The sequence below is a fragment of the Lemur catta genome, chromosome 3 (assembly GCF_020740605.2).
Source record: "Lemur catta isolate mLemCat1 chromosome 3, mLemCat1.pri, whole genome shotgun sequence".
NCBI classification, from domain to species: Eukaryota; Metazoa; Chordata; class Mammalia; order Primates; family Lemuridae; genus Lemur; species Lemur catta.
The window spans coordinates 66,302,815-66,317,097 of NC_059130.1; the positions used below are offsets into that span (position 1 = coordinate 66,302,815).

The window sequence follows — 14,283 nt, forward strand, 5'->3', positions numbered from 1 at the left end:
GTGCAGTGGCTTACACCTGTGATACCAGCGCTTTGGGAGGCTGAGGCGAGAGGATCACTTAAGGCCAGGAGTTCAAGACTACCTTGGACAAGGCCGGGCGCGGTGGCTCACGCCTGTAATCCTAGCACTCTGGGAGGCCGAGGCGGGTGGATCGCTCGAGGTCAGGAGTTCGAGACCAGCCTGAGCAAGAGCGAGACCCCGTCTCTACTAAAAATAGAAAGAAATTATCTGGCCAACTAAAATATATATAGAAAAAATTAGCTGGGCATGGTGGCGCATGCCTGTAGTCCCAGCTACTGGGGAGGCTGAGGCAGTAGGATTGCTTGAGCCCAGGAGTTTGAGGTTGCTGTGAGCTAGGCTGACGCCGCGGCACTCACTCTAGCCCGGGCAACAAAAAAAGCAAGACTCTGTCTCAAAAAAAAAAAAAAAGACTAGCTTGGACAACACGGTGAGACCCCCATCTTTAAAGGAATGCAAAAAATTAGCTGTGCATGGTGGCATGCACCTATAGTCCTAGCTTGGGGAACTTGGGGGCAGTAACTTTATCTGAGCTCCCATCATCTTCTATTCCATTCATTCACGTTAAAGACATATATTAAATGCCAGGCATCCTGATAGGTACTGCAGAAACAAACCGGAAAAAAAAAAAAAAGAGCATCATTTCCCTCATGAGTTTTAGTAAAAATCACCCTTCCCTTCAATCAACTGGTCATGACTGCCTTAAAGAAGAGGCTGGTAATGGTGGCTCATGCCTATAATCCCAGCACTTTGGGAGGCTGAGGCAGGAGGATCACTTGCGGCCAGGAGTTCAACACCAGCCTGAGCAACATATTGAGACCCCTGTCACTAGAAAAGAATAGAAAAATTAGCCGGGCATGCCTGTAGTCCCTGCTACTTGGGAGGCTGAGGTAGGAGGATCACTTGAGCCCGGGAGTTTGAGGTTGCAGGGAGCTATGACCATGCCATTGCCCTCATGCCCAAGCAACAAAGCTAGACTATGTCTCCAAAAAAAAAAAGGGATCAGTGGAAAGGTTCCCACGGGCAGACTCCAGGAGCCCACTGCTGGCCCCAGCCAGGTTTCTCACTGATGAACATTCTCTTCCTTTCTCAGTAACAGACAGTCTCAGTGCTCATCTCCACAGCTCCACGCAGACCAAGCTGAGGACTGCCGAGAAAACAAAAGTGTGTTCTGGATGCTGCTCTGCCTCGCCAGCTTTCCATACATTTACTACAACAGTTCATCCAAGCAGGGACATATGCGACTGGACCAAATATTTAGGCTCCTTCCACTTTACACTGAGGTCGCTGGGCTGGTGTTGATGGGCAGGTGTGTGGCACTAAGACGTGATCCACTTCCTAGTAAAAGTCATTCCTCGAAGTACGGCAGAACCACGAGGAACATCTCCTTTAGAGTCAATGCCCCAGACAAAGACGAGAAAAAAAATATCACCTGGGTCACAGCAACATAAGTCATGTTAAATCGAAACAGCTGCACTGTGTTACAAGCGGAGTGAGTCTTTTATTGCCTTGACCACCTGATGGTTGGCTTCAGTAGGTTTCATCTGCAGCCAAGAAGACACTCTGAGACTCTTGGCTCAGAAGAGCCTGGAGCGAATGCGAAGGGAAATACTTTGTGAAGCTACATTTTGGAGGGCCAAAAACAGTCACTGTTCTCTTCATCATGACTTATTACTCTGCTTCATTCTTCAAGGCAAAAAGTGTTCTCCTACGGTAAAATGGTCTCCTATAGTGCTGAGCTGTTGTAAACAACGGCAGGAATGTGTCAACTAGAGGAAATCGCAGCATATAGGCAGGGTTAAGCCCGAGGCCTAAGAGACTCATTCTCAGTCAACTGGCTGTAATTTTAGCCAACTACAGCTGGTTGTAGGCGAAACACCACTTAACAGCTCAGTCCCTTAGGGAGTGTTTAATTTTAACAAGAAACACCGAGAAAACAGGAACTTACACAACCTCTAAACCTCTGTCATGGCTCTCCCATCTTGTAGGTATCCTTCCCTCCTCCGATTCACTTCTGATCCCATCCTCGCCCCTCTTTTCTCAGCACCTCTCCCTCTTCGTGGTTGTCTCCCCTCGCTCAGCATGTGATAGTTATAATGACAGCTAACATCTGGTGAGTATTTACTAAGAGCAGCGTTGCAGGGGTTAATTCCTTTCATCCTCACATCAACCCTATGACCCAGGTACTAGCATTACAGCCACGACAGGTGAGGAAACTGAGGAACAGGGGGTGGAAGGACGTTGCCCAAGGTTGCAAGCCAGTACATGCGGGAGCTGGCATTTGAACTCAAGTAGCTCTTGACTAGAACCTATAGAGTCTGTACTGCCTTTCTCTTCATACAAATGTGCTCGTCGAATCTCTCATATTTTAAAAAATATTCCACCCTTGACCTTCCCTTCCTTTTTATACCACCCCACTTCCCACCTAACTCTTTTCTTTCTCTCAGAGTCAAGTTTCTTGAAAGCGTAGTTTGTACACAGCCTCATGTCCTTACCCGCAGTCACCACAACCCACTGGCTTTACTCCCTCTGCTCCACGGGAACTGCTATCACCAACGTTGCCAGTAATTCTTTGGATGCCAAACCCAACAGACAATTTTCATTACATTTTACTTAACCTTTCCCAGATGGAAGCTCTTTCCTCCCTAGAGCCTTCTATGGCACCATTTGCTGTTGACATTCTGCTTTCCTCTCCGTCCTTGTCGCCTCTGGCCCCAGCACAGGTGTTCCTAGGGCTCCACGGCTCAGCTGTCCTCTGGCCTGGCTCTGCCTGAGCTCACTGCGCGATCGCTCGCACGCAAACGGCTTCAGCTGCCACTGACATCCTGCCATTGAATTCCACACCTGTGTCCACAGCCAGATGAATGTTTTGAGTATCAGACCTCCAAAACCTCTTGTTTAATGGACATAACTACATGGATGTCCCAGCAGCACCTCAATCTGAAAATGTTTAAAACCGAACTCATCTGTCCCTCAAAATCCATTTCTTTTCCACATTCCCTATCTCCTTGAATGGCGCTTCTATCCACGTGGTTGTCTAAACCAGCCACTTCTGAGTCATGCTAAATTCATTTATTCACCTGTGCACACGTGGGTCTTCATGTTCTGTTCACTCTACCTCCTAAAATCCCTTGGGTCTGTTTCTTCTTCACTGTCATTTGCCTTCTCCTTCTTTGCCAGCATGGCCATCCTGGTGGCCTTCGACTGGCCTCCCTGCCCCAGCCAAGGCTCCCTGTTGCTGCTGCCACAGTGCTCTTTCTGAAATCGGAATCTGAGGACATGTTACTGAGTAAAAGCCTTGACAGCTCCCCTTGCACAGGCTGAAGTTCGCACTTCTCAGGCGGTGTGACAGCCTCTCATGATGGGACTTCGCCTGTCTCCTGCTCTGCCTCGCCCACTTCCTGGCCCTCCCACCTCCGAGGCTCCCTCTCCTTGCCGTGGGCTGGCCCCAGCTTTCTTCCCGCTTAGCACTTGGCCAATTCCTGTCTTCCTCAGGACTCAGCCCTGACACCCCCTTGCCCCTTGCCCCGCTTCAGTCTTTCTCTCCATCGCCTAGGATGCCATTGCACGGACCGAGCTGTGCTATTTGCTTGCTCCGCCCCACGACAGGGGCTCCTTGAGACCAGGGAGCCTTGTCTTCATCTTGGTATGCTCAGGCCTATCACTTTGATGATCTATTGTAAAGACTCAATAAATGTGTCAAATGAATTAATGAAATTCACCCCAAGGCACACATACCTAATGACGAATTTACTATAGCAGAGAGAGAATATCTTTATCATTAGGGGAGATTTAGCAGCCCCCTTTCAGTCTCTATATCCCCTGGTCTAGGCTGGTTTTCACTCTACCGCCATACTAAGCTATTGTTCGAGATCAACATGTAGTCGAGCTACTCTGTCCAATCCACAAAGACAGTCTCAGAACGAGCAGGTTCCCTCAGATCCACCCAGCATCACATTCTCAAACACGTGCTCACTGTTGCCTTGGCCCTCAAAATAGTTTTGGTGATGCTCACAAAACAGGACCCATAATATGTCTTCATAGCAAAAGATGCAGCATTATTCTAAAATCAGTGCACTTTCAGTGACGGTTCAGAATATTTTTATGGATTCAAATTGTTTTCTGTTTTGAAGTTAATTGGGAGAAACATGGCCAGGGTGCTCAGAGGTCTATTTCATTAATATTCATTTGCTGTCTTATTTTATCTTTGTTTTCAGACATCAATAGCTAGATATATGGGAACAAAGTAAAACAGAAAATTGAGGTAATTATTCAAGTAATTATGGCAAACACTTCTCTTCTCGACTATATTCCCAAATCTTTGCCTACATTTTGGCCTCCTTACTTACCTATCCACAGACACTTTTAGAGCATGGGCTTTGAAGTCTGAGAAACTTGAGTCTGAGTCCCAACTCTGTCACTTATTAAATATATAACCTGGGAAAGTTATCAGCCTTTCTGAGCCTCAATTTCTTCAATTTCTTTCCTTTGAAGTGGTAAGGAATATGAGTACTGATGATTGGTATGAGGATTAAATAAGACAATATGTATAAATACAGTATCTGGAACATAGTAGGTCACCAGTATATGCTAGTTTTAATATTGTTCTTAGGTAGTTAAAATGGATATTTTAGAGGTAGAGGATGGGGGCTTTGCCTTATTTAATTGCCTTCACACTTCACTTCCTTAAGGCTATGTCTCTGTTGCAGAAGTTTCCAGTTAAGAGAACAGTTAGCACTGTGTTATTAACTCATTGGCTGCTCAAATTTGGGGTGGACAGAGAACAAATGGTATTTTGGCATTTTAAAAGAAATTCAGAGAGGATAAGAGATTGGCCCAAGGGTACACAGAACTTGGATACAAACACAAGAGCTTGGGTATTCTCTTCTCTACAGTGCTGGGTCCTGCTAGAGTCCGTAGCATCTGCCAATATCCACTGATCATTCTTAGTGCGTCTCTGGACAAGCAGAAGAGGCTTTTAGTGAGTCACACCTGGAGATGTACCTCCACTCAGTTGCTAATCAATCAGCAGCAGGACACGGACAAGGAGCACTTGCCATTTTCTTCAATATACTTAGCTTTCAGTGAACAGGCTGAGTACCTAAAACTTCACTGGCTGACTCAGTTGATGAGTTAATAGTGCTTCCAAAATGATTTCAGCCAATGGTGAAAACATGATGAGTGTGAGGTCTCTATTCACTTTACCTGGAAAATGCATACACTTGTGCTCTTTTTTTTTTTTTCAGTAGTAATTTGTCTTTCTGAATGACTCTTAATTAACTCAGCAACACTTTCTTTTGAGAAAATAATTTAAAAACATGAAAAAAAAAACTTCTGCCGTGTCATGTAGCGTTCCAAGACCATTTCATGTCTTTTGAATTTCACAGTTCTTTGAGCATAGTAAGCCCTTGATAAAGGTTTATTAATTTGGTTTGATTAAATGAAGAAAGCATTGCATTCTAGTTCAACATTACTTAGAGCCTTTTCACAGCGAAAAGGTTTATGTAATTAAGTATAATAGGTTCATTGTCAGCACATAATGTCCGCTTTTTTCCAACATTAGACATCTCAGTGGTTTGTAAATGCATTTGAGTCTCTCTTGGAAAGTAGTCTAATGTCTCTCTTCCTTGACTTCCCCATTCTGAATGGCCTGGACCATGAAAGTACAGATGCGGGGCCTGGGAGAGTGTGAAGAGGCCCTTAGTGTCTGTGTCCCTCCAAGGGAGAAAGAGCTGTGGCGATCCCAGCGCGAACCCGTGCCCGTGTGTGGAGCAAGGACCACGCTCCAGTTGGGCCAGGCCGTAGGCAGGGGTTCAGATAGAAGCTCATTCTCCATGTGAACTCAGCTGTATTTGTCAGGCTTCTGCAGAAAACCAGTAGGATATATATGGATATGTAAGAGGGGATTTATTATGGGAATTGGCTCACTCCACTATGGAGGCCGAAAAGTTCTACAAGAAGCCATCTATGAGAAGGAGAGCAGGGGAGCTGGTGGTGGTGTTCACTCTGAGTCCAAAGGCTTGAGAACCTGGGGGGTTGCTGGTGTCCAGGAGAAAATGGATGACCCAGATCCAGAAGAGAGACAGTAAATTCATATTTCCTCTACCTCTTGGTTCTATCCAGGCCCCCAACAGAGTGTATGGTGCCCACCCACATTGGTGAGGGTGGATCTTCCTTACTCAGGCCACTGATTCAAATGCCATTCTCTCCTGGAAACACCCTCACAGACACACCCAGAAATAATGTCTACCAGCTATGTGGGCACCCCTGAACCCAGTTAAGTCAACATCTAAAATTAACCATCACACCAGCCTAGTGCATGAGCTGCCTGGTTTCACTTCATAGTGGTGACACAGTCAAATAGTCTTGGTTTTCTTAGTCCAATCCAGTGATTTCTGATAACCCTGAAAGTCCAGTTCAAAGTTCAGTCTCCTTGTCAGGGCTATTCTGCCACCTTGAAGGTTTCTTTGACCTTCCTCTAGCCCTGGTTCTTCGGCGTGCCATTGATCCTCTGAGGCATGCCCCTTCCACCTTCCCTCCAGCCCCTGCTTTGGGGCCTCCTGAGGCACCTCTCTTTGTCTTCTCTGACAAGCGCACAGCCTTTCCTTTCAGACATCCCTTGCACCACGGGGTACACAGAAATGTTCAGAGCTTTTCCAGGCCTACAGGAGCTCAGAGAAACAGGGTTTTTCATTAGATGCACCCCTTTTTCCCTGACCCCTTCCTTACATTCATAAGGTTATTTGCTTTTGAACAGACCAGTGAAAGCCAGGCACAAGGAAATTTTTCCCTTCAAGATCCCCTAAATGTCTGGGCGGAGGTTATAAGATAGTCTTAGCCAAAGATGGGATTATGGGATTAATTAGAACCTTTAAAAACTCTACTTCTGCTCAGAAACAGGACATTGGTACTTCGAGACGGGAGTCTGCCAACCTCTCACTTGCTGGCAAATTAATACACTTCTCTTTCCTTCTTAAAAAAAAAATCCCCTAAATGCTAAATCTGGGGTTTCTCTCTGTCCCATATACCTGTTCAATCCCCTCAACCCCAGGTAACCCCAGAGTGGTAGTTCTCAAAGTGTGGTCCACAGACCCTGAGGGGGGTACCCTATTTTCATTACAACACTAAGAGGTTATTTGCTTTTCACAGATGGTGCAGAAGTAATGGTTGTAAAACTGTGATGAATCGAGGTAGTATATTATTCCACCTGTGTTCATCACTGTTTTTTCACTATCACGTTCTAGCAGTAAAAAGTAGAAACAAAATGCAAATGTTACTTAAAAATGCCCTTGATGAGGCAGTAAAAAAGATTAATTTTATTTCATTTTGACCCTTAAGCATATATCCTTTTACTATTTTGTATGACAAAATGGGAAATACACATAAAGCACTTCAGTACACCTACGTATAATGGTTTTCTTGAGAAAAAGCACTGGTGTGATTATTTAAGTTGCTGAACTAGCTGCTTTGTAAGTTGAACTGCATTTCTACTTTCTGAAAGACCATCTAACACATAAACTATGGTTTTTTAGACTTGAGTATCTGGCAGACATTTTCCTGAAAATAAATAAAGCCTGTCACTTCAAGGAAAAAAAAAACAACACTGCCAACATTTGTTGCCAATGATAAAATCCAAGCTTTCATGCTCCAGATCTACCATTTACTAGCAAATTATTTAACCCTCTAATATCTTACTTGAAAAGTCTGGATGGCAATAGTGCTTACCCCATAGTGTATATATAAGCATTTGATAAGATAACATTATAAAGGGCTTTATGCAGTGCCTAGTACATGTCAATCGCTCAATAAATGTTGGCTGCTATTATAGCTACATTGAGTTAAAACAATCAGTTTTTCCATATTTAATTTAACCAAATACGTGAGTCAATTCCATCAAAAGTGTTCATGCTGAGCTCCAAGTAGATATTAATACTTTAAAAAAATTAATTCATAGTTCTCTAATAACAGGGCAATAATGAAATGACAGCAGGGCTATAATGAAACAGTGACAGGCATGGAAATATTGAGTTTTAAGCTGAAATTCTCATTTCTCCAGTTTTCCTCAGGAAAATAGGACTATGCAGTAGTTAAAAACACACAGAGTAGAAAATATCACCAAAATACCTTTCAAAGCTCACTACTTAGAAACAGTTTATCATAGCACCAATGCCAACATACACAATGCCATCTGTGTCCCTGACACACTGCAAGCTACGGCCTTTGAATGATGTTTGGATCATTATGCCATTAACATCACACCTCACCTGAAAAGTCAGATGTGTTTTCCAAATAGGAGCACTTCTCCAAGGCTCTGGATATGAATTAATGGAAATTTAGCTTATGCCATATTTTGAGCGTAGGTAGGCAATAAAAAATGAAAAAGAAGCCAAAATAAATTGGATAGGAACAAGATAATAATGAAGAGATTAAAAAAAAAAAAAAAAGAAATGTACCAGAAAAGATTGTGAAAAACTGTAGGAACCTGTTACTGGGACATAATGAGGCTCTTTAAAGGATATTTTTACATTTTCCAAATAATTTTCTGTTTTCAGCAATGATTGAGTAGCAGTCTTGTACATTGGCACGGGTTCTCATACCTTGTGTGTGAACAACCAAAGGCCACAGAATCTTTTTCAAAGCTTTTGATCATCTGGCCCTGCCCTGTGTGATCGCTTCTCAGTCCTTTGAAAAGTATTTCGCTATAAACTGCTACTGAGCTGCTTTCTTCATGAACAAAAAGGTAACAGTCACACAACATTCAAAGGGTCGCCTGGGTCCATCCTTGCCGCCTTCCCCTTGGTGCAGAGGGTACACTTCCCCGGGGACATTTTTCCCCTCAGATGGTGGTCAGTGCTGTCACCTGCTCCCACTCGTAACCACTGCCTTGCAGATGAGCAAGAAACACCACCAGCTCAGGGGGAAAAGAGTTGCCGTTGCTTGTTCTTGGGGAGAAGGTAGCAGCTACGTGGAGAAAGGAGGGTCTGGTTAGGCTTATAATCAACCTGAAAATCATCCTGCCAGAAACAGCCACAGCAGCAACAACCTGCTTGGCGATTCCAGCCCAGGGATTCCAATCGCTATTGGTTGTTATGGAAACGGGCCACACTGCTTCCTAAAGAATTCATTGTTCTAACGAATATTTGTTGTTCTAGTCACCCCAAATGAGGGATGCAGACACAAGGGATGGAGGAGTACAGAGGAGGGAGATTTATCAGGGAGCTAGAACTTCAACCTGACCTTGGGGCCTGATTAGATAGGAGAGAAGGCATTTCAAGGGAGGCAAGTTCAAGAGATAATAAGGACGAAGGTGGGGTTGGAGCCAAAGACTGACAGGGAGTGTAGTGGGAAATAAGAAAGACACATTGACGCCAGGCAGGAGAGAGCTTTGAAGGCCAGTCTATGGAGTTTGGACCTTTCTGTGGACAAAAAGGAATTAACGGATACTTTGAAGCAGGGGAAGAGCAGGAGAGTATGAATTTTGTTTTAAGACTAACAGTGAGGATGTCAATTTAGGCTCTGGCTAATACTGTAGCCCCAATGTTGTTCTGTTAGATGCCAAAACAATACTTTGATAAGTAAAAATTCAGTCATCGTTTCCTTCAGACAAAACTGCACTTGTTCCACTGAAATCAACTGACTTTTGTGTATTTAAAACTCATTGAAACAGCTATGGGTGTATCTATGACATCCAGAGTATTTTTATCAGCTTCAAATTGACCTGCAATAATGCAATCCCAAAATATCATTCTGCCATCTGTCCAGGAAGTATTTAGAGCTGAGGCCTTAATTTTTAGAGTCTAGTAAATATCCTAGAAGAAGAGCAGTCATTTCCCTTTGTATCACAGTGGCTTTATACCTTCTGCTACCAAAATAGTAAGCTATAATCTTTTTCACTAGAGCAGTGACTGATCAATAAGTTGACACACAGGAGAGTTTGGTTAAGAAAAACCTTTTGCTCAGAGCAGTGGTTCTCAGAGTGTGATCTGTGGACACGTGAGGGTCTCAAGCTCTGTCTAATGCCAAAGATTTTATATTGTGCTATTTGACCTTCTGAAGGGCACAGGACTTAGTAATAAGTGTGCCAAGGTCTGTAGTTACACACAGACAGACAGAAATGACATTTGAAAATACATTTCAAAATTCAACTGTGAGTGCTTGAATGATGTGCTAGAGACAGTTTAACAACCACCACAAAACATACTGTACTATTTTTAGAAGTTTCTTGGGCCACATTATTAAATTAAAAACCACAGATTTCTATGTAATAATAAAGGGCTCCTACTTTGAATTCCTAGATATCAAGTTTAAAGGATCTCTCCTTTTCTTAATTTGGCTCCTAATATAAAAGCTGAATAGAAAATATTAAATATAAGACATTGTATACGATCTGGATGCCAAGAAAACTGATTATTGAAATTTATGTGGATTGAGCTCAGGAGTTCAAGACCAGCCTGAGCAAGAGCAAGACCCTGTCCCTACTAAAAAAAATAGAAAAATTAGCCAGGTGTGATGGCACGAGCTTGTAGTCCCAGCTACTTGGGAGGCTGAGGTACAAGGATTGCTTGAGCCGAGCTGGGGCGATGGAGAGAGACTCTGTCTCAGCAAAAAAAAAAAAAAAAAAAAAAATTATGTGGAAAGGGGAATATTTGTAATCTGTAGCACAACTAATTTTCCTTTAAAATTATGACATTGAGCTTCTCTTCCATAAGGGATATAAGTTATCCAGCTTTTCTTTCTGAAAAGACTATAAAATAAGTGTGGGAAGAGTCCCTCTAGTTCCCAAAGTTAAGGTCAACAAGAGGCAAGCGGATGAGAAACAGAACTAAGGTAGGTCTCTAGAATTCTCTTGAATTCTGGGCTGTTCTCTCCGCTTCCTCTCACCTCCCAGTAATCCCTTCACCGGCCCCATCTCTCCTTTTAGTTCTCTGCTAAATGTTATCCCTCAGGGAAGCCTTCCCTGGTCACCCTCTCTAAAGTAATCACCCAATTGTATCCCAAACATTTGGTCCAGCTTGTTCCCTGTATTGGTTCGTTCTTTCCTTCCTAATACTCCTCACGGTTTGAGATATATTAATTATCCTTTTCATTTAAGATGGAAGCTCTGTGAATCCTGCTCACTGCCCAGCCCAGAGCCAATATTCAATAAGTGTCTGTCAGATGGCTGAATGTGTGACACAGTTGGAGTTCAGGTAACAACACGGCTGAGTGGTGGAAAAGGGGGACCCTGGAATGAGGAACTACAGCCATGGACCCTGGTCCCCTCTCTGCCACCAGTTGGCTGAATGACCTTGATCACACCTCTTAACTTCTCTGGGCTTCAGTTTCCTCATCTGACAATGAGGGAAATTTACTCAGAGATTTCCAAGGAAGTGCCCTGACTTTAGCACGCAAAATTCTAAGTTTATCTGGTTGTATTTCTGTGGTGTTGACAACCATTCTTTTCCCACTCATTGAGGAGGTATGGACCTTTTCATTATTCCTAAATATAAATAGATATTTTCTGCAAAATATACAGGTAGGTGTATTAATTTTTTGATATATTTGAATGATTAGAAGAAAAAGTACTAAGTTTTGGGAGGTGCTCTGATAATACTTCTGCTCTTTGGTGCATTTTTTTTTTTTTTTTTTGAGACAGGGTCTCTCTCTGTTACCCAGGCTAGAGTGCAGTGGTGTCATCATAGCTCACTGCAGCCTCAAACTCCTGGGCTCAAGTGATCCTCCTGCCTCAGCCTCCAGAGTAGCTGGGACTACAGGCATGTGCTATCATGCCCGGCTAATTTTTCTGTTTTTTGTAGAGATAGAGTCTCACTATGTTGTTGAGGCTGCCTTCGGTGCATTTTAAACTGCTACACAGCAAGTTCCCTTTATTTCCATGAAGAAAACTGGAAATCCACCTCTCACACTCATTAACAATGTGATCTTGGACAAGTTCTTTAACATTCCTGAGTCTCAGGTTTCCTGTCTATGTAATAGATATGCAGTAGGGATAGACTACCAACCTATAGGATTCTGTAAGGATTAAACGAGATAACCTAGAGAACAGTAGGTACTCAGAAAATGTTGGTAAACCCCATAGGTATTTTACCCCACAATTACCAATGAGTTTCACTGTATTGGGGCAAAGAACAAATTAGATTGTTTTCACTGTGTAGCATATAGGGTATAGTATATTTGAATATGTGGTCACTGATGCATTCAGTTTAGGAAGGAAGGGGTCATTGTTCAAACAGAAAAGGTGTGTGTTAGATTTTAACATATGGCATCCTCTTACCCTTCTAATGTACTTTACTATTGTAGAGCTAAACTTAGAAGTTTGACATTTCTTAAAGTCCTGTTTTTTCTATGCTGAAAAGATAATCCAAAAGCAAGATATAAACTGCATAAATGAAAGCAACAATCTGGAAAACTCAGTGGTGTTATTTTGACTGAAAAAGGGACAAGACTTCAAAACAGGGTGAGAGATGAATAGCGTTATTTTGCTGCCAAGTTCTTATTATTAGCAATTGTATTAGAAAATGTGAGGTCTGTTACTCACCAATGATGAAAATAATTTTACACTTCCTCAAATCTTCCACGAAGCCTTTAAAGCAAGAATAACTGAAGTTACCGGCAAGAAATATTGTATTAAAGCCCTGCTTTTACTCATGTTACGTAAAATCCCAAATCCTGTAGTTTTATTTGATAAGAACAGCAGTCCCCAACCTTTTTGGCACCAGCGACTGGTTTCACGGAAGACAATTTTTCCACGGACCAGGGTAGGGGGATGATTTCAGGATGAGTCAAGCGCCTCACATTTACTGTGCAGCCAAACCTCTCTGCTAATGATAACCTGTATTTGCAGCTGCTCCCCTGTGCTCGCATCACCACCTCAGCTCCACCCCAGATCATTAGGCACTAGATTCTCATAACCTAGTTTACAGTAGAGTTTGAGCTCCTGTGAGAATCTATTGCTGCCGCTGATCCGACAGGAGGTGGAGCTGAGGGGGTGATATAGAGCTGAGGGGGTGATACGAAGATGGGGAGTGGCTGTAAATACAGGTGAAGCTTCGCTGCTGGCCCACAGCTCACCTCCTGCTGTGCAGCCTGGTTCCTAACAGGCCGTGACTGCGGCCCAGGGGTTGGGGACCACAGGGATAAGACGCTGGAAGTTGAATAAATGTGTTAATAGATTACAATTAATAGTCAATTGATGACCATTTCAGCCTTATTCCCAGACCCAGGTAATATATTAATATTTTCATTTTAACATGCACTATTAATTTTAGGTGGTAAGACTGATGTCATTAAATAGCATGCATTACAAAGAAAGCTAATTTTAAAAATTACTTCTAAATCTTCCTAAGAATCTCAGTTTGGTGTTATTTCACATTTTTAAACATTTGCTAAGCTCTTTTTTAATAAAGAGGGCTTAAAATCACAAGTAGAGTGTCTGGAAAACGATATTTAAAAAAATAGTTTCTATTTGTAGCAAATAATGTAATTTTCCATTTAAGGTAGCAATATAAAATTTTCTTTTAAAATAAATGTATTTAAGTAACACTTCATATTTTATGTAGATGATAACTACTTTTGAAAGTTAGATCATTGTTCTGACAGTTATAAAACTTATTTTTTAGTAAGATTGGGGTGGTTCATTTATATACACCATGCTACATTTTTGTACGAATCCACAATTAGCTGAGTGAAAGCCTCAACTCTACAGAGAGACAGAGAGAGGGAGCACGAAAGGAAGAGACAGACAGAGACAGACAGAGAGACAGACCAAGCGACCGGGGCATGAGAACTAGGTTGGGGACAGAGACAGGAGAAAGAGCTGGAGGCAGAGGAAAGAAGTGACTTCGAAATCTTTGGAACCATATGTTTTCCACAGCGAAGGATGAATTTTTTTGTTCTTTTTCATCAAATCCAATCTCTTTACAGAGTAGCCCATGATGACTGGAAAAATCTTATGTTGTCTGGAGTTTTCTATTAAAGATGCACTGGTGTTCCTAATACATGAGACCAGATGGTCATCTCATGTTCTCCAGGCTGGGGGTTTACTTTTGTGAAGCTGAGCAAGACTGAATCTATTTACAAGCTAGGGAAGTGGTCATGGTTGTTAATTATTTGTTTTGATATGGCTGTATCCTATTTCAGTTTTAAAAATAGTTATTTTTGAATTAATGATGGTACATTCATACAATGTAGTCACTACAAATTAAGTTTATAGAGTTTTTAATGACATGGGAACACATTTATGTTATGATATGTATATGAAATTTGGAG

General features: G+C 42.4%; 1 protein-coding gene across 1 annotated transcript in view; it reads right to left on the reverse strand.

The window, feature by feature from the left end:
- Positions 1-14,283, reverse strand: part of AK5 (adenylate kinase 5) — a 239,905-nt gene that overhangs the window by 41,884 nt on the left and 183,738 nt on the right. The window contains exon 10 of the mRNA XM_045547719.1: positions 12,554-12,598. Within this exon, the coding sequence (XP_045403675.1) occupies positions 12,554-12,598 (45 nt within the window). The remainder of the gene's footprint in view (positions 1-12,553; positions 12,599-14,283) is intronic.